Source organism: Nerophis ophidion, linkage group LG13 (assembly GCF_033978795.1).
Source record: "Nerophis ophidion isolate RoL-2023_Sa linkage group LG13, RoL_Noph_v1.0, whole genome shotgun sequence".
In the NCBI taxonomy this organism is placed as follows: domain Eukaryota; kingdom Metazoa; phylum Chordata; class Actinopteri; order Syngnathiformes; family Syngnathidae; genus Nerophis; species Nerophis ophidion.
Window position 1 is genome coordinate 54913994 of NC_084623.1, and position 24150 is coordinate 54938143.

At 43.8% G+C, this 24150-nt stretch overlaps 1 protein-coding gene across 4 annotated transcripts in view; it reads left to right on the forward strand.

Moving 5' to 3' along the window:
* The window catches only part of zgc:172282 (leucine-rich repeat and fibronectin type III domain-containing protein 1-like protein), a 473431-nt gene that overhangs the window by 291356 nt on the left and 157925 nt on the right, over positions 1-24150 (forward strand). For all 4 annotated transcript variants that reach the window (XM_061919225.1, XM_061919227.1, XM_061919224.1 and 1 more), the window contains 3 exons: positions 610-853; positions 929-1086; positions 5539-5925. In XM_061919225.1, the coding sequence (XP_061775209.1) occupies positions 610-853; positions 929-1086; positions 5539-5925 (789 nt within the window). The remainder of the gene's footprint in view (positions 1-609; positions 854-928; positions 1087-5538; positions 5926-24150) is intronic.

Below are 24150 nucleotides of genomic sequence, written 5' to 3' on the forward strand. Positions count from 1 at the left end.
AAAAAATACCACCAAGAAAGTAATGACGTTCATCAATTCCTGTCTGAGAAGAATTTTCAAGACCCACTGGCCGGAAACCATCAGCAACAAAGACCTCTGGCAACGAACAAACCATGAGCCAGTGGAGGAAGAGATCAGGAGAAGAAGCCACACCCTAAGGAAACCAACCTGACCTGGAATCCCCAGGGGAAGAGGTAGCGACGAAGACCAAGGACTACGTGGAGAAGGGACCTCAAATCTAAGGCCAAGCAGACCGGTCACACTTGGAGGGAGCTAGAAAGGATCATCCAGGGCAGAGGACGAAGGTTGGGAGTTGTTGATGGCCTATGCCCCACCACGGGGTACAAGGCCGAAGAAGAAAAGAGGGCGCCATAGCACAAACAATAATACACCATTCCAGTGTCTCTGATTGTGTTTGACAAAAACTAGAGAAGACAAAACATTGTGGCCGTTAGCCCAAAAAAATCCTCACAATTACCCGCATCGTTTAATAAGCCGAAGGGTTCAAAGCTCATAGTCCGGAATTTACCATCTTAAAAAAGTGACCATCTCTCGGTTTTTCTGGGTTATCTCCGTCTGCAAAATCAAATTTCTCCTTCCTCTTCCCAGGCTGGATATGACATCCAACAAACTGAAAAAAATCCCCCCTGACCCACTTTTCCTGAGAATACCAGTTTATGCAAAATCCAGAGGCAGTCCTCTGTCCTCGTTGGTGTTGAGTTTCGGCGGGAACCCTCTTCACTGTAACTGTGAACTCCTGTGGTTGCGGAGACTGACCAGAGAGGACGACTTGGAGACGTGTGCGTCGCCCCAAGACCTTAGCGCTAAATACTTCTGGACCATACCCGAGGAGGTAAGTACGGGAAAAAAAAAATCGAAATGTAATCAGGAAAACATGAACGTCAATATTTGATTTTTGTCCTTTTAGGAATTTATTTGTGATCCGCCGGTGTTGACACGCAAGTCCCCCCAGACCGTGGCTATGGAGGGTCAGCCTTCCAGCCTCAAATGTAAAGCAAACGGAGATCCAGAACCGGAAGTACATTGGATCAGTCCTGAGGGTCGACTTATATCCAATAGCACAAGGTATGTTTTTACTCGAGTCATTTCTTACTCGTCCCTAACGAGGGTTAAGAGTCCAGGCGCAAATACCGATAGAACGCCATCGTCGCCGTTCCCTGCCAGGTGGTAAAACCAAACTGAAGGCCCGGGGGCCAGAACTGGCCCGTGAGAACATTTGATCTGGTCCGCAAACACCTGGAATTGATAAATGTCAATAAAGTCCTTAATATTTTCTCACTAAATTGATTATTTTTTTCATTTTTTACAGGAAAAATATATGTATTGCTTGAAATTGTATACCTTTTAAACTCTGTCTAAAAGTATTCAATATTGCAACAAATAATATAGTCGATTATCATACTTTCCAAACATATTTTTGTCTATATAAAAATAATTACCTTTACAGAGAACGACCCATCAAAATTAACAAAAAATGACAATACATTTTACCTTGTTCTTTACAGCATATTACTGTAAATTAAAAAACAAAAAACTACTGTTTTTTGCGTTAAAATTCTGTTGACCGAGCTGCCAGTTGTTGACTGTAAAATATACGGTTGTTGTTTTTAACGGTGTATTACCGTAATTGGAAAGAAGGTACATTTGTTATTATGGTAGAAAAACTTATACCAGAATAACATTTTTTTTTTTTTTTTTTTTTTACTGTTTTTCCATGAGCAATATAATGTTGTAAAAACCAATGTAAATTAAACGCAACAATTCTGGCAACTAAGCTGCCAGCTTATTTAGTAAACCACCCCCCCCCCAAAAAAAAACATACAAAAAAAATAAAGTTTTTCTATTTACCGTAAAATGTTTTAAAAAATATTAAAAACGCTATTTTACAGTAGCATTTTGTAAATGTATTTTTTTTTACTATAAAATCGACAGTCTACTTAATACAATTTATATAATTGATAACGAAATCCAGAGGCAAATCCATACTTATTATCTGATGGTAGCCAAGTTAAAACTCTACTATGCAAAGCGAAAGCCATTTATCAACAACACCCAGAAACGCCGCCAACTTGGCTGGGCCCCGAGCTCATCTAAGATGGACTGATGCAAAGTGGATAAGTGTTCTGTGGTCTGACGAGTCCACGTTTCAAATTGTTTCTTGGAAACTATGTATGTGGACAAAGATGACAAGAACCATCCGGATTGTTCTCGGCGCAAAGTGTAAAAGCCAGCATCTGTGATGGTATGGAGGTGTATTAGTGGCCAAGGCATGGGTAACTTACACATCTGTGAAGGCACCTTTAATGCTGAAAGGTACATACAGAATATGGAGCAACATTTGTTGCCATCCAAGCAACTTTATCATGGACGCCCCTGCTTATTTCAGCAAGACGATGCTAAGCCACGTGTTACAACAGCATGGCTTCGTAGTAAAAGAGTGCAGTTACTAGACTGGCCTGCCTGTAGTCCAGACCTGTCTTCCGTTGAAAATGTATGAAGCTTAAAATACCACAACAGAGACCCCGGACTGTTGAACAACTCAAGCTCTACATCAAGCAAGAAAGGGAAATAATTCCACCTGAAAAGCCGAAAAAATGTGTCTCCTCAGTTCCCAAACTTTTACTGAGTGTTGTTAAAGGGAAAGGCCATGTAACACAGTGGTAAAAATGCCAGAGGAGTGCACCTGCACAGCGTCACCACACCGCTCTGACGAGGGAGCTCCATGCCTCCTCTTTTATTCGGGCCTTTTCCGATTACACAGAGTTACATTACGTCGATGCTTTTAAGGGGAGGTGGTCATAAACAGCCTTTGCACTCGGTCATAAACAGCTTAAAAAAAGGTGCTTGGAGCCGCGTCAGGTCTGCCCCCTCTCTGCTTTGTAGATCTCGGGTGAGGAGAAGGTCTTGCTGTGGCTGTCAATAGATTAAAGAAACCGACACCTCCATGTCGCATCGAGCCTTTTGCTTGAGAAGATGAAAGACAGCTTTTGTTTTCTTGCAGGGGATAACGTCTATACCAGGGGTCACCAGGTCGCCCGTAAGGACCAGATGAGTCGCCCGCTGGCCTGTTCTAAAAATAGCTCAAATAGCAGCACTTACTAGTGAGCTGCCTCTATTTTTTTAAATTGTATTTATTTACTAGCAAGCTGGTCTCACTTTGCTCGACATTTTTAATTCTAAGAGAGACAAAACTCAAATAGAATTTGGAAATCCAAGAAAATATTTTAAAGACTTGGTCTTCACTTGTTTAAAAAAATATTATTATTTTTTTTACTTTGCTTTTTATGACTTTCAGAAAGACAATTTTAGAGAAAAAATATAATCATAAAAATGATTTTAGGATTTTTAAACACATATACCTTTTTACCTTTTTAATTCCTTCCTCTTCTTTCCGGACAATTTAAATTAATGTTCAAGTATTTTTTTATTGTAAAGAATAATAAATACATTTTAATTTAATTCTTCATTTTAGCTTCTGTTTTTTCCACGAAGAATATTTGTGAAATATTTCTTCAAACTTATTATGATTCAAATTCAAAAAAATTATTCTGGCGAATCTAGGAAATCTGTAAAATCAAATTTAAATCTTATTTCAAAGTGTTTTGAATTTCTTTTAAAAATGTTTTTCCGGAAAATCTAGAAGAAATAATTATTTGTTTTTGTTAGAAATATAGCTTGGTCCAATTTGTTATATATTCTAACAAAGTGCAGATTTAAAACATGTCATCAAAATCCTAAAATCAATCTCAAACAGGAAAAATTACTAATGATGTTCCATAAATTCCTGTGATGAGGTGGCGACTTGTCCAGGGTGTACGCCGCCTTCCGCCCGATTGTAGCTGAGATAAGTAACCGCGACCCCGAAGGGAATAAGTGGTAGGAAAATGAATGGATGGAAGGGCTTCGAATTAGTTACTTTTTCTCTTCGGTATAGCTCGGTTGGTAGAGTGGCCGTGCCAGCAACTTGAGGGTTGCAGGTTCGATTTCCGCTTCCGCCATCCTAGTCACTGCCGTTGTGTCCTTGGGCAAGACACTTTACCCACCTGCTCCCAGTGCCACCCACACTGGTTTAAATGTAACTTAGATATTGGGTTTCACTATGTAAAGCGCTTTGAGTCACTAGAGAAAAGCGCTATATAAATATAATTCACTTCACTTCACTTCATTTTTTTCGGTTGAATTTTGAATTTTAAAGAGTCGAAATTGAGGATAAACTGTTCAAAAATTTAATTTTCGTCTTTTCTCCTCTTTTAAACCGTTCAATTAATCAATCAATCAATCAATCAATGTTTATTTATATAGCCCCAAAACACAAATGTCTCAAAGGACTGCTCAAATCATTACGACTACAACATCCTCGGAAGAACCCACAAAAGGGCAAGGAAAACTCACACCCAGTGGGCAGGGAGAATTCACATCCAGTGGGACGCCAGTGACAATGCTGACGATGAGAAACCTTGGAGAGGACCTCAGATGTGGGCAACCCCCCCCCCCCCCTCTAGGGGACCGAAAGCAATGGATGTCGAGCGGGTCTAACATGATTCTGTGAAAGTTCAATCCATAGTGGCTCCAACACAGCCGCGAGAGTTCAGTTCAAGCGGATCCAAGACAGCAGCGAGAGTCCCGTCCACAGGAAACCATCCCAAGCGGATCAGCAGCGTAGAGATGTCCCCAACCGATACAGGGTCCCGACGAGCGGTCCAGTATTTTAAGTATTTTCCCATCTTTTATTCTCTACAAAAAAACCTTCCGTAAAAGGAAAAAAAACGTACGATGGAATGACAGACAGAAATATAATTTTTTTTATAGATATAGATTTATTTATTAAAGGAAAATTGAGCAGTGAATGTGAGTGTGAATGTTGTCCGTCTATCTGTGTTGGCCCTGCGATGAGGTGGCGACTTGTCCAGGGTGTACCCCGCCTTCCGCCCGATTGTAGCTGAGATAGGCGCCAGCGACCCCCGCGACCCCGAACGGGAATAAGCGGCAGAAAATGGATGGATGGATGGAAAATTGAGCAAATTGGCTATTTTTGGGACGGCGTGGCGCAGTGGGAGAGTGGCCGTGCGCAACCCGAGGGTCACTGGTTCAAATCCCACCTAGAACCAACCTCGTCACGTCCGTTGTGTCCTGAGCAAGACACTTCACCCTTGCTCCTGATGGGTGCTGGTTGGCGCCTTGCATGGCAGCTCCCTCCATCAGTGTGTGAATGTGTGTGTGAATGGGTAAATGTGGAAGTAGTGTCAAAAGCGCTTTGAGTACCTTGAAGGTAGAAAAGCGCTATACAAGTACAACCCATTTATTTATCATTTATTTAAGTGTGTATCAAACTGGTAGCCCTTCGCATTTATCAGTACCTAGGAAGTAGCTCTTGGTTTCAAAAAGGTTGGTGACCCCTGCTCTACACAATTATTCTGACAGTTTTTATTTACATTTACACAACGTGCCAACTTGGGGTTTTGCATACCTCTGAACAAGTTTTTTACAGTTAATTGAGACTTTATTGTTTTCTTTCAGAACTTTGGTTTTCCCCAACGGAAGCCTGGAGATCAACGTCACCTCCCTGAAGGACGCCGGCAACTTCACCTGCATCGCCTCCAACGCCGCGGGGGAGTCCACCGGCAGGGTGGAGCTGTCCGTCACGCCCACGCCGCACCTGGCCAACAGCACCAGCCGCAGCCGGGACCCGTCGGACAGCCGGGAGCCGGCGCCTTCCGACATCCTCACCTCGTCCAAAGCGTCCGCCCCCGGCAACGAGACGCGGGCGGGGGACCGGCGGGTGTCGCTGGTGGAGCTGACGGGGAACTCCGCCCTCATTAGGTGGAGCAGCCAGGCGCCCGTGTCAGGAGTCAGGATGTTCCAGGTCCAGTACAACAGCTCGGGGGACGACACGCTGGTCTACAGGTTGGTTGGCGTGTCTACATTTTCTCTGCCTGTGTGTGTGTGTGGATAGTATTTTTAGGTTCGTTAGCAGAACGCCTCAGGATGCCGCACAGCGGCTGTGTGCATTTGCTCGTTAGATAATCGGCGAGCTTCTTTGCGGAGGGGAGCAGATGATAGACGCTACGCGTGGAGACGAGCCAGTCAGGCGGTGGTAAATGTCTAATCAGCGGAAAAGATGAAGAGTTCTGCCGAGGAACGCAACTGGCAGGCCAATTTTTTTGTCGTGCTCGTCGCTAAATTACAGTCATGGTGCTTTTTTTTTTGTTTCCTCTTAATTAATCGTCGCTGTGATGGTTTATTGACTTTTCAGATTCTTACTTAATTGGTTGGCTTTTGAGTTTTTTTTGGGGGGGGTGTCAGATTTTACACTAATTGACAGTAAAGTGTCATTCGCTTTGAATCAAGCATCCGTACATCTTCTTCCGCTTATCCGAGGTTGGGCAGGGAAGCCCAGACTTTCCTCTCCCCGGCAACTTCGTCCAGGTCTTCCCGGGCGATCCCGAGGCGTTCCCAGGCCAGCCGGGAGACATAGTCACGACGGTCACAACCTATTGTGATCGAGGGGAGTTGAGGTACAGACCGTGGACTCATTCAAGTACCTCGGGGTTTGGGTGGACAATAAGCTGGACTGGACTGTTAACAACGGACCACCAGTACAAGAAAGGACAGAGCAGGCTGTACTTCCTCAGGAGACTCCACTCCTTCAACATTTGTAGAAAACTCCTGTGGATGTACTACCAGTCTGTGGTTGCCAGTGTTCTGTTCTACATGGTAGTGTGCTGGGGGGGCAGTACATCTAAGAAGGACAGCTCCAGACTTGAGAAACTGATCAGGCGGGCCGGTTCTACAATCGGAATGAAACTGGACTCACTGGTGACGGTGGCAGAGAAGAGGACTGTTGACAAACTAGTGAGCATCCTGGATGATGCCAGTCACCCTCTGCATAGCGTTATCAGTAGCCAGAGGAGCTTGTTCAGTTCTAGACTGCTTCATCCCAAGTGCAGGACTAATAGACTCAAGAACTCCTTTGTCCCACACAACTCCTCTCTGGGACAGGAGGCGGGGGGGGGGGGGGGGGGGACTAGGATGACAGGGGATGCAAAACAATAACAGTGCAATACGTTTTCATAACATGGTCACTACTGCCTACTTTGTCTTGTTATATTCTTATTTTACTGTTATATTGTTATTCCCATTGTTTTTATTCTTTTTGTAATATTTCTCTATTTTGTTTCCTTTTAAACCCCCATTATTTACTTTTTACTTTTTTTTAAATTGATCTCAACTCTGTACACTGCTGCTGGAATTTTAATTTTCCTGAAGGAACTTTCCTGAAGGAATCAATAAAGTACTATCTATCCATCTATCTATCTAGTCTTCCCAAATTGTCCTGGGTCTTTGGTTGGACATGATCTAAACACCTCCCTAGGGAGGCGTTCTGGTGGCATCCTGACCAGATCCTCGAACCACCTCATCTGGCTCCTCTCGATGTGAAGGAGCAGCGGCTTTACTTTGAGTTCCTCCCGGATGACAGAGCTTCTCACCCTATCTCTAAGGCGGGGAAACTCATTTTGGCCGCTTGTACCCGTGATCTTGTCCTTTCGGTCATAACCCAAGTTCATGACCATAGGTGAGGATGGGAACGTAGATCGACCGGTAAATTGAGAGCTTTGCCTTCCGGCTCAGCTCCTTCTTCACCACAACGGATCGATACAGCGTCCGCATTACTGAGGACGTCGCACCGATCCACCTGGCTCCTCTCCATGTGGAGGAATAACGGCTTTACTTTGGGCTCCCCCCGGATGGCAGAGCTTCTCACCCTAAGGGAGAGCCTCGCCACCCGGCGGGGGAAACTCATTTGGGCCGCTTGTACCCGTGATCTTGTCCTTTCGGTCATAACCCAAAGCTCATGACCATAGGTGAGGATGGGAACGTAGATCGACCGGTAAATTGAGAGCTTCTTTCTTCACCACAACGGATCGATATGCCTGTCAATCTCACGATCCACTCTTCCCTCACTCGTGAACAAGACCCTTAGGTACTTGAACTCTTCCACTTGGGGCAGGGTCTCCTCTCCAACCCGGAGATGGCACTCCACCCTTTTCCGGGCGAGAACTATGGACTCGGGACTTGGAGGTGCGGATTCTCATCCCGGTCGCTTCACCCACTACCGCGAACCGATCCAATTAGAGCTAAAGATCCTGGCCAGCAGCCCCGAACTACCTCATCTGGCTCCTCTCCATGTGGAGGAGCAGCGGCTTTACTTTGGGCTCCCCCCAGATGGCAGAACTTCTCACCCTATCTCTAAGAGAGAGACCCGCCACCCCGCAGAGGAAACTCATTTCGGCCGGTTTTACCCGAGATCTTGTCTTTTCGGTCATAACCCAAAGCTCATGACCGTAGGTGAGGATGGGAACGTAGATCGACCGGTAAATTGAGAGCTTCTTTCTTCACCACAAGGGCTCGATACAGCGTCCGCATTACTGAAAAGGCCGCACCGATCCGCCTGTCGATCTCACGATCCACTCTTCCCTCACTCATGAACAAGACTCTTAGGTACTTGAACTCTTCCACTTGGGGCAGGGTCTCCTCTCCAACCCAGAGATGGCACTCCACCCTTCTCCGGGCGAGAACTACGGACTCGGGACTTGGAGATGCGGATTCTCATCCCGGTCGCTTCACCCTCGGCTGCGAACCGATCCAATGAGAGCTGAAGATCCTGGCCAGAAGCCCCGAACCATCTCATCTGGCTCCTCTCGATGTGAAGGAGCTGTGGCTATACTTTGAGCTCCTCCCGGATGGCAGGGCTTCTCACCCTATCTCTAAGGGAGAGCCCCGCCACCCGGCGGAGGAAACTCATTTCGGCCGCTTGTACCCGTGATCTTGTCCTTTCGGTCATAACCCACAGCTCATGACCATAGGTGAGGATGGGAACGTAATCGACCGGTAAATTGAGAGCTTCTTTCTTCACCACAAGGGCTCGATACAGGGTCCGCATTACTGAAGACGCCGCACCGATCCGCCTGTCGATCTCACGATCCACTCTTCCTTCACTCGTGAACAAGACCCTTAGGTACTTGAACTCTTCCACTTGGGACAGGGTCTCCACTCCAACCCAGAGATGGCACTCCACCCTTTTCCGGGCGAGAACTACGGACTCGGGACTTGGAGGTGCGGATTCTCATCCCGGTCGCTTCACCCTCGGCTGCGAACCGATCCAATGAGAGCGGAAGATCCCGGCCAGAAGCCCCGAACCATCTCATCTGGCTCCTCTCGATGTGAAGGAGCTTTGGCTATACTTTGAGCTGCCCCCGGATGGCAGGGCTTCTCACCCTATCTCTAAGGGAGAGCCCCGCCACCCGGCGGAGGAAACTCATTTTGGCCGCTTGTACCCGTGATCTTGTGCTTTCGGTCATAACCCACAGCTCATGACCATAGGTGAGGATGGGAACGTAATTGACCGGTAAATTGAGAGCTTCTTTCTTCACCACAAGGGCTCGATACAGGGTCCGCATTACTGAAGACGCCGCACCGATCCGCCTGTCGATCTCACGATCCACTCTTCCCTCACCCGTGAACAAGACTCTTAGGTACTTGAACTTCTCCACTTGGGGCAGGGTCTCCTCCCCAACCCAGAGATGGCACTCCACCCTTTTCCGGGCGAGAACTACGGACTCAGGACTTGGAGGTGCGGATTCTCATCCCGGTCGCTTCACCCACTGCTGCGAACCGATCCAATTAGAGCTAAAGATCCTGGCCAGAAGCCCCGAACCATCTCATCTGGCTCCTCTCCATGTGGATGAGCAGCGGCTTTACTTTGGGCTCCCCCCGGATGGCAGAGGTTCTCACCCTAAGGGAGAGCCTTGCCACCCGGCGGAGGAATATAATTTCGGCCGCTTGTACCCGTGATCTTGTCCTTTAGGTCATAATCCACAGCTCATGACCGTAGGTGAGGATGGGAACGTAGATCGACCGGTAAATTGAGAGCTTCTTTCTTCACCACAAGGGCTCGATACAGCGTCCGCATTACTGAAAAGGCCGCACCGATCCGCCTGTCGATCTCACGATCCACTCTTCCCTCACTCGTGAACAAGACTCTTAGGTACTTGAACTTCTCCACTTGGGGCAGGGACTCCTCCCCAACCCGGAGATGGCACTCCACCCTTTCCCGGTCGCTTCAGACTCAGCTGCGAACCGATCCAATGAGAGCTGAAGATCCTGGCCAGATGATGTGGTCCATCGGACCACATCATCTGCAAAAAGCAGAGACCTAATCCTGCAGCCACCCAACCGGATCCCCCCAACGCCCTGATTGGGGCTAGAAATTCTGTCCACAAAAGATACGAACACAAAGGACAGCCTTGGCGTAGTCCAACCCACACTGCAAACGGGTCCGACTTACTGCCGGCAATGCGGACTAAGCTCTGACACTGATCATACAGGGAGCGGACCGCCACAATCGGACGGTCCGATACCCCATACTCTCTGAGCACCACTCCCAGGACTTAATGACGACGACTTCTGTTTTGTTTGATCCGCCATTTTACTGCTGTGTTACAGACAAATAACTAATTTCACAACGTATAGATCTGCGGCTTATAGTCTCGGTGCGGCTAAATATTTTGAAAACATGTTTTTACGTCTAAAATTCAGTAGGTGGGGGAAGGATTGGGGGCACAGGTTCAGTGACCACGAATCCATGATCATTTCTTACATATTCCATATTCCAGAGTTTATTATTGTCATTGTCTTCCATGTTTGTGTTGACATTGTCCGTCCTTTCTGCTGAGGGGTTTACAATCGGAGGAAGGTTACATTTAAAATGTTTACATTCAATATATCTTCTCCTGATCTTTATTTTCCATTGGTCCTAAACAAATATCGATAAATATCGATATTGACCAATATAAAACACTTATATCGTGACAGTTTTTCGCCCTGTCGCACTGTTTTTTTTTGGGACAAAGTGTCTTAATTCTATTTTAAACAGACGGATCCAGACCTCAAACTGGATCAATACTTGGGATTCCGCTGAGGCTCGAGCAGGATTTAGCACATTTCCCAGCCAAATAGTTCTTTGCTTGTTCTTTACTGAACAAGATGTCAAATCAATTGTGCTTGTTGCTTCGATTGGAAGTCTAAATTAAAGTACGTCAGGGTGGGGACTTTATTAGGAACCCGCGTGTGTAGTCGTTATTGGTCTTTGCTCTACGAAACCCAAAACCGGTGAAGTTGGCACGTTGTGTAAATGCTAAATAAAAACAGATTACAATGATTTGCAAATCCTTTTCAACTTATAATCAATTGAATAGACTGCAGAGACAAAATATTTCATGTTCCAACTGAGAAATATATGTATTTTAGGCTTCATAATGCGCCACGCATTTTCAATGGGAGACAGGTCTTGCTGAAATAAGCAGGGGCGCCCATGATCAAGTTGCTTGGATGGCAACATATGTTGCTCCAAAACCTGTATGTACCTTTCAGCCTTAATGGTGCCTTCACAGATGTGTAAGTTACACATGCCTTGGGCACTAATACACCCCCGTACCATCACAGATGCTGGCTTTTGAACTTTGTGCCAAGAACAATCCGGATTAATATTTTCCTCTTTCAACGTCCCAAATTTCCGAAAACAATTTTAAAATGTTGACTCATTTGACCACAGGACTCTTTTCCGCTTCGCATCAGTCCATCTTAGATGAACTTGGCTCCAGTTCTGGGTGTTGTTGATAAATAAGTTTTGCTTTGCATAGTAGAGTTTTATCTTGCACTTACAGATGTAGCGACCGACTGTAGTTACTGAAAGTGGTTTTCTGAAGTGTTCCTGAGCCCATGCGGTGATATCCTTTACACACTGATGTCGCTATTTGATGCGAGTACCGCCTGAGGGATTCTAGGTCAGGTTTTTTTGTTTGGGCTTGCATTGATTTCTCCAGATTCGCTGAACCTTTTGATGATGAAATCCCTAAATTCCTTGCCACAGCTCGTTGAGAAATGTTGCTCTTAAACGGTTGGAGGATTTGCTCGAGCATTTGTTTCACAAAGCGGTGACCTTGTTTGGGAATGACTGAGCATTTCACGGAAGCTGCTTTTACACCCAATCACGGGCACCCACCTGTTCCCAATGAGCCCGTTCACCTGTGGGATGTTCCAAATAAGTGTTTGATGAGCAATCCTCCACTTCTTCAGTCTTTTTTGCCACTTGTGCCAGCTTTTTTGAACCCCTTTGCAGGCATCACATTCCAAATGCGCTTAAAGGGGAACATTATCACCAACCCTATGCAAGCGTCAATATATACCTTGATGGTGCAGAAAAAAGAACATGTATTTTTTTAACCGATTTCCGAACTCTAAATGGGTGAATTTTGGCGAATTAAACGCCTTTCTGTTTATCGGTCTGGAGCAATGACGTCAGAACGTGACGTCACCGAGGTAATACACCCACCATTTTCATTTTCAACACATTACAAACACCGGGACTCAGATCTGTTATTTTTCCGTTTTTTCGACTATTTTTTGGAACCTTGGAGACATCATGCCTGGTGGGTGTAACAACACTAACAGGGAGGGATTCAAGTTGCACCACTGGCAAGAAATCTGCCGCCAGACCCCCATTGAATGTACCAGAGTGTCTCCACATTTGACCGACGATGCTAAGACAGACATGGCACAGAGATGTATGGATAACCTGCAGATGCATTTGCAACAATAAAGTCAACTAAATCACAAAGGTGAGTTTTGTTGATGTTGACTTATGTGCTAATCAGAAATATTTGGTAGCAGCTAATCGATGCTAACATGCTACGCTAATCGATGCTAACATGCTATTTACGCTAGCTGTATGTACATTTGAAACTAGATACCCACATTTAATGCGAAACAAACACTTACCAATCGACGGATTTAAGTTGCTCCAGTGTCCCAAGATGCGAAAGTCCTGATCGTTTGGTCGGCACATTTTACCGGCGATGCTAATAAGGCAGCCATGCTATGGGCCACTTCATTAGGTACACCCATGCTATGGCGGAATAGCTTCAATAGCTATTCGCTCAATAGCTTCAGTTTCTTCTTCAATACTTTCATACTCCGACCATCTGTTTCAATACATGCGTAATTTGTTGAATCGCTCAAGCCGCTGAAATCCGAGTCTGAATCCGAGCTAATGTCGCTATATCTTGCTGTGGTAACCGCCATGTTTGTTTGTATTGGCAGCACTGTGTGACGTCACAGGGAAATGGATAGTGGTTTCGAAGATAGCGAAAATAAGGCACTTTAAAGCTTTATTTAGGGATATTCCGGGACCGGTAAAATTTGGAAAAAAAAACTTCAAAAAATACAACAAGCCACTGGGAACTGATTTTTTATTGTTTTTAACCCTTTTGAAATTGTGATAATGTTCCCCCTTAAAATAATCAGGGCTCTCGCTAGGAAATCAAACTTAATCCGAGTTTAAAACACGTTTATGTACAAACCCCGTTTCCATATGAGTTGGGAAACGTTGTTAGATGTAAATATAAACGGAATACAATGTTTTGCAAATCCTTTTCAAGCCACATTCAATTGAATGCACAACAAAGTCAAGATTTTTCTATGTTCAAACTCATAAACTTGATTTTATTTTTTTTGCAAATAATAATTAGAATTTCAAAGTAGTTGGGAAAGGGCATGTTCACCATTGTGTTACATCACCTTTTCTTTTAACAACACTCAATAAACGTTTGGGAACTGAGGAAACTAATTGTTGAAGCTTTGAAAGTGGAATTCTTTCCCATTCTTGTTTTATGTAGAGCTTCAGTCCTTCAACAGTCCGGGGTCTCCGCTGTCGTATTTTACGCTTCATAATGCGCCACACATTTTCCATGGAAGACAGGTCTGGACTGCAGGCGGGCCAGGAAAGTACCCGCACTCTTTTTTTTTACGAAGCCACGTTGTTGTAACACCTGCTGAATGTGGCTTGGCATTGTCTTGCTGAAATAAGCAGGGGCGTCCATGACTAAGACGGTGCTTAGATGGAAGCATATGTTGTTCCAAAACCTGTATGTACCTTTCAGCATTAATGGTGCCTTCACAGATGTGTAAGTTACCCATGCCTTGGGCACTAATGCACCCCCATACCATCACAGATGCTGGTTTTTGAACTTTTGTACGACGTCGCGGGGAAATGGACAGTCACATCGCAAATAGCGAAAATCAAGAACTTTAAAGCTTTTTTTTAGGGATATTCCGGGAGGTGTAAAATTTTGAAAAAAACTTCGAAAAATAAAAAAAGCTACTGGGAACTGATTTTTATTGTTTTTAACCCTTTTGAAATTGTGATAATGTTCCCCTTTAAGACTGACAACGTTTTTCAGCTCCAACGTTAAGTATCTTGTCTTTGCGGTCCATTTCAATCAATCAATCAATCAATGTTTATTTATACAGCCCTAAATCACCAGTGTCTCAAAGGGCTGCACAAACCACAACGACATGCTCGGTAGAGCCCACATAAGGGCAAGGAAAACTCACCCCAGTGGGACGTCGGTGACAGTGACAATGATGACTAGGAGAAACCTTGGCGAGGACCGCATATGTGGACCCCCCCCCCCCCCTCCCCAGGGGACCGAAAGTCCAATCCATAGTGGATCCAACATAACCGTGAGAGTCCAGTCCAAAGTGGATCTAATATAGTAGCGAGAGTCCCTTCCAAAGTGGAGCCAACAGGAAACCATCCCAAGCGGAGGCGGATCAGCAAGAATTAAAAAGAACATCTTGAACCCTTTCTCCGCCCCCCCTTTTTTTTTTGAGACAAAGATTATTTATGTATTTAATATTTGTATGTTTACTGTGGTACATTATTTATTCATTATTTATTTGTTCATTGTTCTGTTACAGAGAACAATGGAATTGGATACAATTGGTATGGTATGAAAAGGGGTAGGATTAAATCAACTCTGCTTCTTCCTACTCCTTTTCAGACATGCTGTAATGAAACGACTAGAACTGTGGGATGCATAACATTGTATTGTATGCATGTTCGAAAGAAACTGAACTGAAAACCCCCCCCCAAAAAAACATTAAAATATTGCTGTTCAAGGCAGCACACTAAAATGATAAATATCTTTTTGTAATTGGTTACTAAATTGTGCACGAATTAGAGCTGTTTTAATTGAACACAGGTTGAAAAGGATTTACTAATCATCGTATTTAGTTTTTATTCACCATTTACACAACCTGCGGACTTAACTGGTTTTGGGGGTTTTGCATTGGCAGTAAGTCGGTCACAGTCGGCGATCATTTCTTTCAGTGTTTGAAATAGCAGCTATTATCCTTCCTATCCCATCTGAGGAACATTAGCCGTATTTGCACCTCACACATTTTTCTCACTCCGAGAATTACCAGAAAGCTTGTTCAAATTGCATGTGAGGGCGAATGACAGCTGCCAGAAATAATGCTGATGCATATTGCATGTAACCATACTCTATATTACTATTTTCAACCCTCGGAGTAATCTTGTTTCGCTGAAATCTAAACACAAATAGAGTTGAGGGCTGTGTAATAATCCAAAATGGGTGGAAAAAGCGCAAATCCCAACAGAAAGTAGCTGGGCGTATTGGAGGTCCCCACAATTACCGACTTGCATTAAGTGTGTAAAAATGGCATGAAGAATGATCATTAAGTGATGTCCTCATCTGTTGGACCAACACTTTGTACGGACAACACCGCAGGGGGGGGCTTACTTCACAGCGGTGGGATCGGGCACGGTCGCTCGCCGCCGAGCGCCGTCTTCCGTGAAATCCACCCGCCTCCCGTCGCCCAATTTGATCACGTTAATTAAAACGAGCTACATCAGAACAGGCGTGTTGGGGGACGATAAGCGGTTCTCGGAGCTGTTTGGTAGTATTAATCCACCCAGGGGGTAGCACGGTGGAGGAGGGGTTAGTGCGTCTGCCTCGCAATACGGAGGTCCGTGGCAGTCTTGGGTTCAATCCTGTGTCATTGAGTTTGTGACGAACCCCAAGATGCAGAAAAGACGGCGTTGTGCAGGTAAACATGATTTAATTTAACACTAAAACAAAACCAAACAAAAGGGTACAAACAAAAGGCTATGAACAAAAACACTTACTTTGACACGAAGGAACTATGGCATGAACAGAGTGAACAGAAGTAGACACAACTACAACGCTAAGCAATAATGACATTGACAGGTAGTGGTGACAAGAGGTAAGGAAAATAACCCAGCACTGACTGGAGGACCAAGCAGGTTTAAATAAGAGCGGGCTGATTGACACCAGGTGTGGCCAGGTGACACACATCCGCAGCTGAGGGCGAACAGCGCTCAGGGAGAAAAGCAGGAAATGACCAAAATAAAAGCATTGACGGGAAACAAACACATACACGGGGCGGTATAGCTCGGTTGGTTCAGCAGCCGTGCCAGCTTAATGAGAGTTGCAGGTTCGATCCCCGCTTCCGCCATCCGAGTCACTGCCGTTGTGTCCTTGGGCAAGACACTTTACCCACCTGCTCCCAGTGCCACCCACACTGGTTTAAATGTAAAAAAATAGATATTGGGTTTCACTATGTAAAGCGCTTTGAGTCACTAGAGAAAAAAGCGCTATATAAATATAATTCGCTTCACTTCACACAGAGGAAAAACTAAAACAAAACAAAACTGTCAGGGGACAAGCCTGACAAATCCCAGGCTCGGGATCTTTCTGTGTGGAGTTTGCATGTCCTCCCCGTTACTGTGTGCCCCCCCCCCCCCCCACTCCCCCGCCACCCCCAAATCAACGCCTTCCCCACCGCTTAATTCCTCCGGGGTTGTGGATGTCTGAGTAGCGCTTTTAGCGGCAGCCGGCCTCCAGACACCCCCCCCCCCCCCTCCCCCTCCTCTGTTGCAAGTTGGTGTGATTACATGTACCAGGTTTATGTGTGCCATGCTATGTGAGGTTTTTTTCCTTGGACTCAGTCTGAACCCCTCCTGAGGGTCTAGCCTTAGACTGATATATTTATTTTTTTACTCTTTCTCCTCTCCCATCGTCACCTTTTTCTTACCTTTTTAAGGAGCGCCGTAAGTGGCTGATCCCTTGGCGGTCCCGTCTACCCCCGCCCGTAACGTTTGTCTGCTCTTAGCGGGGACTGTGCCGAAAATGTGATTTCAGTTCTTATGTGTCTTGTACATGTTAAGAATGGACAAAATAAGGCGGCTGTCCGTCCAAACCATTTAAAAATTGTTTTGCAAATAATAATTTACTTTAGAATTTGATGCCAGCAACACGTGACAAAGAAGTTGGGAAAGGTGGCAATAAAGACGGATAAAGTTAAGGAATGCTCATCAAACACTTATTTGGAACATCCCACTCAATAAACTCAACACTTATTGAGTGTTTAAAGAAAAGGTGATGGAACACGGTGGTGAACATGCCCTTTCCCAACTACTTTGGCACGTGTTGCAGCCAGGAAATTCTAAGTTAATTATTATTTGCAATAAAAAATAAAGTTTACGAGTTTGAACATCAAATAGCTTGTCTTTGTAGTGCATTCAACTGAATATGGGTTGAAAAGGAGTGGCAAATCATTGTATTCTGTTTATATTTACATCTAACACAATTTTCAATCAATCAATCAATCAATCAATGTTTACTTATATAGCCCTAAATCACTGGTGTCTCAAAGGGCTGCACAAACCACTACGACATCCTCGGTAGGCCCACATAAGGGCAAGGAAAACTCACACCCAGTGGGACGTCGGTGACAATGATGACTATGAGAACCTTGGAGAGGAGGAAAGCAATGGATGTCGAGCGGGTCTAACATGATACTGTGAAAGTTCAATCCACAATGGATCCAACACAGTCGTGAGAGTCCAGTCCAAAGCGGATCCAACACAGCAGCGAGAGTCCCGTTCACAGCGGAGCCAGCAGGAAACCATCCCAAGCGGAGGCGGATCAGCAGCGCAGAGATGTCCCCAGCCGATACACAGGCAAGCAGTACATGGCCACCGGATCGGACCGGACCCCCTCCACAAGGGAGAGTGGGACATAGGAGAGAAAGAAAAGAAACGGCAGATCAACTGGTCTAAAAAGGGAGTCTATTTAAAGGCTAGAGTATACAAATGAGTTTTAAGGTGAGACTTAAATGCTTCTACTGAGGTGGCATCTCGAACTGTTACCGGGAGGGCATTCCAGAGTACTGGAGCCCGAACGGAAAACGCTCTATAGCCCGCAGACTTTTTTTGGGGCTTTGGGAATCACTAACAAGCCGGAGTCCTTTGAACGCAGATTTCTTGCCGGGACATATGGTACAATACAATCGGCAAGATAGGATGGAGCTAGACCGTGTAGTATTTTATACGTAAGTAGTAAAACCTTAAAGTCACATCTTAAGTGCACAGGAAGCCTGTGCTGGTGAGCCAGTACAGGCGTAATGTAATTTCCCAACTCATATGGAAACGGGGTTTATATATATATATATATATATATATATATTGACAATAATCTATTTATTTACATCTGCACCTTATTGATTTTTTTATCCTGCACTACCAGGAGCGAACGTAACGGAATTTTGTTCTTATCTGCACTGCACAGTTCAAATTTGAATGGCAAAAAAAGGAAGTCTATGTCTAAGTCCAAGTCTGATCCCGTCTTTCATGTCCTGCTTAGAAGACGCAGTCCCGTCCCCCCCCCCCCCACACCCCCTCGCCAATCCTCTTCTCCGTGTGTGTTCTACCATCATTTGACTTATTCCATCGCTCCTTGTCCGTTTGGCATCTTCTCATCCCCTCCGTCCGTCCTTCCGCCTCGCTCTTTGAACGCCTGCTGAACTCGGCGGATCGCCGGAGGCTGTCCGAGTTTTAACCCAACCCCCACACATTACTTGGCGTCTTGCTGCCGTTTTCATCATCGCCGTTTTTAAAATCGGGCTCGTTAATTACCCGGCAACGTGACCCTGCTGTTCCTTCGGAAACCTCCGCGGAGAACCGAGGGGCGGAGGACTAAATGGAGGACTGGAGAGGAAAGATGATGCATGTTGGAGAGGAAGCCGTATCGACAAAAGGGGGAGGAGAGGATGACAAACCAGGCCGGGCTCCAGGATTTGAGCGGATTTGTCTGGTAAATAGGGGATAATGGCTGATCTCTCTTCGCTCCCGTAAACCTTAATAAAATGTAAGCAAATCTAACAATCAATTCGGACCCCTTTTTGTTGTGCTTGGAAAGGGGATTCTCTTTAAGAATGCCAGAGTTTCAGTTTATTTAGAAGATGCATGCGATACAATTTAATGCATCACATTCTTCCAGTTGTTTCATCGCAGCGTTGCCCACAAAAGGGCAAGGAAAAACTCACAACCCAGCGGGACGTCAATGTGAAGGACTTATGAGAAACCTTGGAGAGGACCGTAAATGTGGGTGACCTGGGGGAGGCTGGATGCAATGGACGTCGAGTGGGTCTAACATAATGTTGTGAAAGTCCAGTCCATAGTGGATCTAACATAATAGTGAGAGTCCAGTCCATAGTGCGTCTAACATAATAGTGAGAGTCCAGTCCATAGTGGGTCCAACCTAATAGTGTGAGAGTCCAGTCCATAGTGGATCCAACATAATAGTGTGAGTCCAGTCCATAGTGGATCTAACATAATGGTGTGAGAGTCCAGTCCATAGTGGATCTAACATAATAGTGTGAGAGTCCAAGGGAAACCGGATGCAATGAACGTTGAGTGGGTCTAACATAATATTGTGAAAGTCCAGTCCATAGTGGATCTAACATAATATAGTGTGAGTCCAGTCCATAGTGGATCTAACATAATAGTGAGAGTCCAGTCCATAGTGGATCTAACATAATAGTGTGAGAGTCCAGTCCATAGTGGATCTAACATAACAGTGTGAGAGTCCAGTCCATAGTGGATCTAACATAATAGTGTGAGAGTCTAGTCCATAGTGGATCTAACATAAAAGTGTGAGAGTCTAGTCCATAGTGGATCTAACATAATATTGTGAGAGTCCAGTCCATAGTGGATCTAACATAATAGTGTGAGAGTCTAGTCCATAGTGGATCTAACATAATAGTGTCAGAGTCCAAGGGAAACCGGATGCAATGAACGTCGAGTGGGTCTAACATAATATTGTGAAAGTCCAGTCCATAGTGGATCTAACATAATAGTGTGAGAGTCCAGTCCATAGTGGATCTAACATAAAAGTGTGAGAGTCTAGTCCATAGTGGATCTAACATAATATTGTGAGAGTCCAGTCCATAGTGGATCTAACATAATAGTGTGAGAGTCTAGTCCATAGTGGATCTAACATAATAGTGTGAGAGTCCAGTCCATAGTGGATCTAACATAATAGTGTCAGAGTCCAAGGGAAACCGGATGCAATGAACGTCGAGTGGGTCTAACATAATATTGTGAGAGTCCAGTCCATAGTGGATCTAACATAATAGTGTGAGAGTCTAGTCCATAGTGGATCTAACATAATAGTGTGAGAGTCCAGTCCATAGTGGATCTAACATAATAGTGAGAGTCCAGTCCATAGTGGATCTAACATAATAATGTGAGAGTCCAGTCCAAAGTGGACCTAACATAATAGTGTGAGAGTCCAGTCCATAGTGGATCTAACATAATAGTGTGAGAGTCCAGTCCATAGTGGATCAAACATAATAGTCAGAGTCCAGTCCATAGTGGATCTAACATAATAGTGTGAGAGTCCAGGGAAGACCGGATTCAATGGACGTTGAGTGGGTCCAACATAATATTGTGAAAGTCCAGTCTTTAGTGGATCTAACATAATAGTGAGAGACCAGTCCATAGTGGATCTAACGTAATAGTGAGAGACCAGTCCATAGTGGATCTAACATAATAGTGTGAGAGTCCAGTCCATAGCGGATCTAACATAATAGTGAGAGTCCAGTCCATAGTGGATCTAACATAATAGTGTGAGTGTCCAGGGAAGACTGGATTCAATGGACGTCAAGTGGGTCCAACATAATATTGTGAAAGTATAGTAAGTAAACAAATATTAAAATACATAAATATTTTGTACATACATAAATAATGTTAACTCTAAAAAGTTAATGCATGATTAAATCAAATTAATCGAGCCAATCAACTGGCCCTAGCTTAATTGCACACACAGAAAAATGTTTGTTTACATTATATACATATATGTTGTTTGCCAAAAGGGAAAATATGTTAATGTCAGGTTCAAATCAATGACAACATCTATTAAACAAGACAAGAAGCAAAGAATCAAACAGAGACACAATTAAATTTGGCTCCATGAGGAGAAACTCGTACACCTCTACCCTTGTGCAGTGTTCCACGCTCTGACGAAAGATTGTACGCCTCCACTTGTATTTGGACTTCCCCTGATTACATGGCAACAGCTGTTTCTAAAGGGATGGGGGTCGTAAACAGCCATCGCCTTTGATTTAAAAACAATCCAAAGAAAATGTCGTAAAAACAGTTTAAAAAAATATATTGTTGTATCCCTATTTTTAGGGATTCATCACAATTAAGAAGTGTCAATATGAATTATTTTTTAAATCATTATTTTTGATTTATAGAACTTTCCTAGCTTAATTTTTCAGAGAGCAAAGTGTTTATATAGATTTAGACTGGAGTATGTCGTTTGCCAAAAAGGAAAGACCTTAATGGATCTTGTTTTCATGTTAGCATTTAATTATTATTTAAATTAATAAAAATGGTTTTATTTGTTTTTATCAATACCGTTTATCGTTGTATCCTTACTTTTACTGATTAATCGTGATTAATCACAATTAAGAAGTGTCAATCTGAATTAGTTATTAAACCGTTATTTTTTATTACAAAATTTTTTCTATGAATAATCAACAGGCGAAAATTTGATTGCTTGGACTATCAAATAGAGCAGAGGACACTATAATCAAAGTTTATTTATTTATATAATCCTTAACTGTGAGTGTTTTAAAGGGCTTTAAAAATTCACAAAATCACTCATTTAAACATTTAATAATAAATCCTAAAACATTAACAATTTAATAGGTGACCATGATTGTTGATTTTTTTTAAGTAACTGTGAGAGCTTTTTTAAATAGTTGTTTATTTTTAATTGTAAGGAAAACCGAATTTGCATTATTTGGAGTTCAAAATGTAAAAATCCTTTGTTGTCCTGAAGAAAAAAGGAACTGACCCACATTCTTTGAAATCCACGCTTCATTGTGAAAGTTGCTGATTTGTCACTTTCTTTCTTTTTAATACAAACATGAAAGCGAGCTTTTGCTAATACTTGCTTGGCTCGGAAGGCAGGACTGAATGGAAAAACAAAACAAAACACATTTGAACGGAATGTTCTAAAAGAGCACTAAGGAGATTTAAATAGTGAAAAGTGGACAAACAGCATGATCGATAGAGAGAACTACATCCGAAACATAGTTTGTCATCTTCGTTTTGGGAACTTAATATCAGTTTGGTTATGTTTTAGTTTTTTCCACTGCATTTGTCTTTGTTTCCTCTGTGTGTGTACTATTTCCTGTCAGCGCTCTTATTTTGTCTGTTTCCTGTTTTTCTCCCTGAGAGCTGTTTCCCCTTAGCTGTGGCTGATTGGCACCTGGCCACACCTGGTGTCAATCAGCCCACTCTTATTTTAACCTGCCTTCCCATCCAGTCCGTGCTGGATTATTCTCATTGCTACCTGTCGTGTTTTGTCGTGTCAATGGAGCGTTGCGGTAAGCTGTATTTAGATTAGATAGTACTTTATTTATTCCGTCAGGAGAGTTCCTTCCGGAAAATGACAATTTTCAGCACAATCCCATTCAAAATCAAACAAACGTTACAGGGAGACAGAACAGGATCGCTGACGGGTCTGCCGGCTTCCAGCGCCCCTTACAAAAAGGCGGTTTGTAGCTTACTGTCTTTTGTTCCCTGCTTCCAAGTTTTTTTGTTCATAGCCAAGTTTTTTATCCGCCTCGTGCGCGCTTTTTGTTTGTACCCTTATGGTTTTGTTCTTGTTTTAGTATTTAAATATTAAGTCATGTTTACCTGCAAAATGCCTTCCTCACTCTGCATCTTGGGGTTCTTCACAAACTAACTCTGTCAGAGTTTTTGTATCCTTGAGTCTTAAATAATAAATATGTTCCTACCTCCACGCCTGGTCCAGAACAGTCCGTTTGCATCCTGGGAGAACAATCCTCGCAGCAAGCTGCGAAATTCCCGTCAAGACAGTAATAACTACTGACCTGTATCCAACTTACAGTCCTTAAGTAACATTTCATTAAAAAATATGTACATTTTTAACCGAGTCAACGACTTTTTAAATAGAAATAGCATGTTCCAAAGACATCAGTCTGGTTTTAGGATGAACCACAGTACCGAGACAATGCTTTTAAGGATTTTAAAATAACCTCAGGTGGAATCTTGATAGATAAAAAGCTCACGGTGTTGGTTCTGCTGGATCTTGTCAAACTGTGGACTATGAAGGGGTTTGGATTGTTTTTCCGAGGCAAAGGAAAGTTGGCACGAGCAAGACGTGAATGTAAGTACATCCTTTTATTTTTAACACTATAACTAACAAAAGGCAAATAAAAGGCGCACACAAAGGCGGAGAACAAACTTGACCACTGAAATCAAAAACTAGCACAAAGGCATGACTACGGACAAAAGACAAGACTCAATAACTGCGACATAAAAAAACCAAAAGCTTACGTGGCATGGGCAGAAGGGAAACTATGGACACTGTCGTTAACAGACATGGCATGGCATGAAGGGAGTAGAGATAAAGTCGCCAGGCTGACCACCTGGCAACTACAGGTTTAAATAATACAGGTGATTGAACAGGTGCGTGACATGACAGGTGAAACTAATGAGTTGCTATGGTAACAAAACAAACCAGGAATTGCAAAAATGCGAACTGATTGTCCAAAAAACAAAACCGAACATGACCAAAAAAAAAACACGATCCCATAGACGTAACAGATATAAGTTAACACTAATACTAAACCTCACAATAATGTCGGATTGAATGCTAAAAACGTTATGACGGACCGCCTTAAAAAAACGGAATGGAATTTAACATTTTTCTACGAACGATAAAACACTGAATATTGACAAAATATGAATGTCATTACAGGCTGACACTCGGTGGAAACGCTCCCCACCCACGCTGGTTGGTGCCTCGTCTGAGCTGCTGTGACTTAGATTACCATAGTAACTAATTATATTACCATAGTAACTAA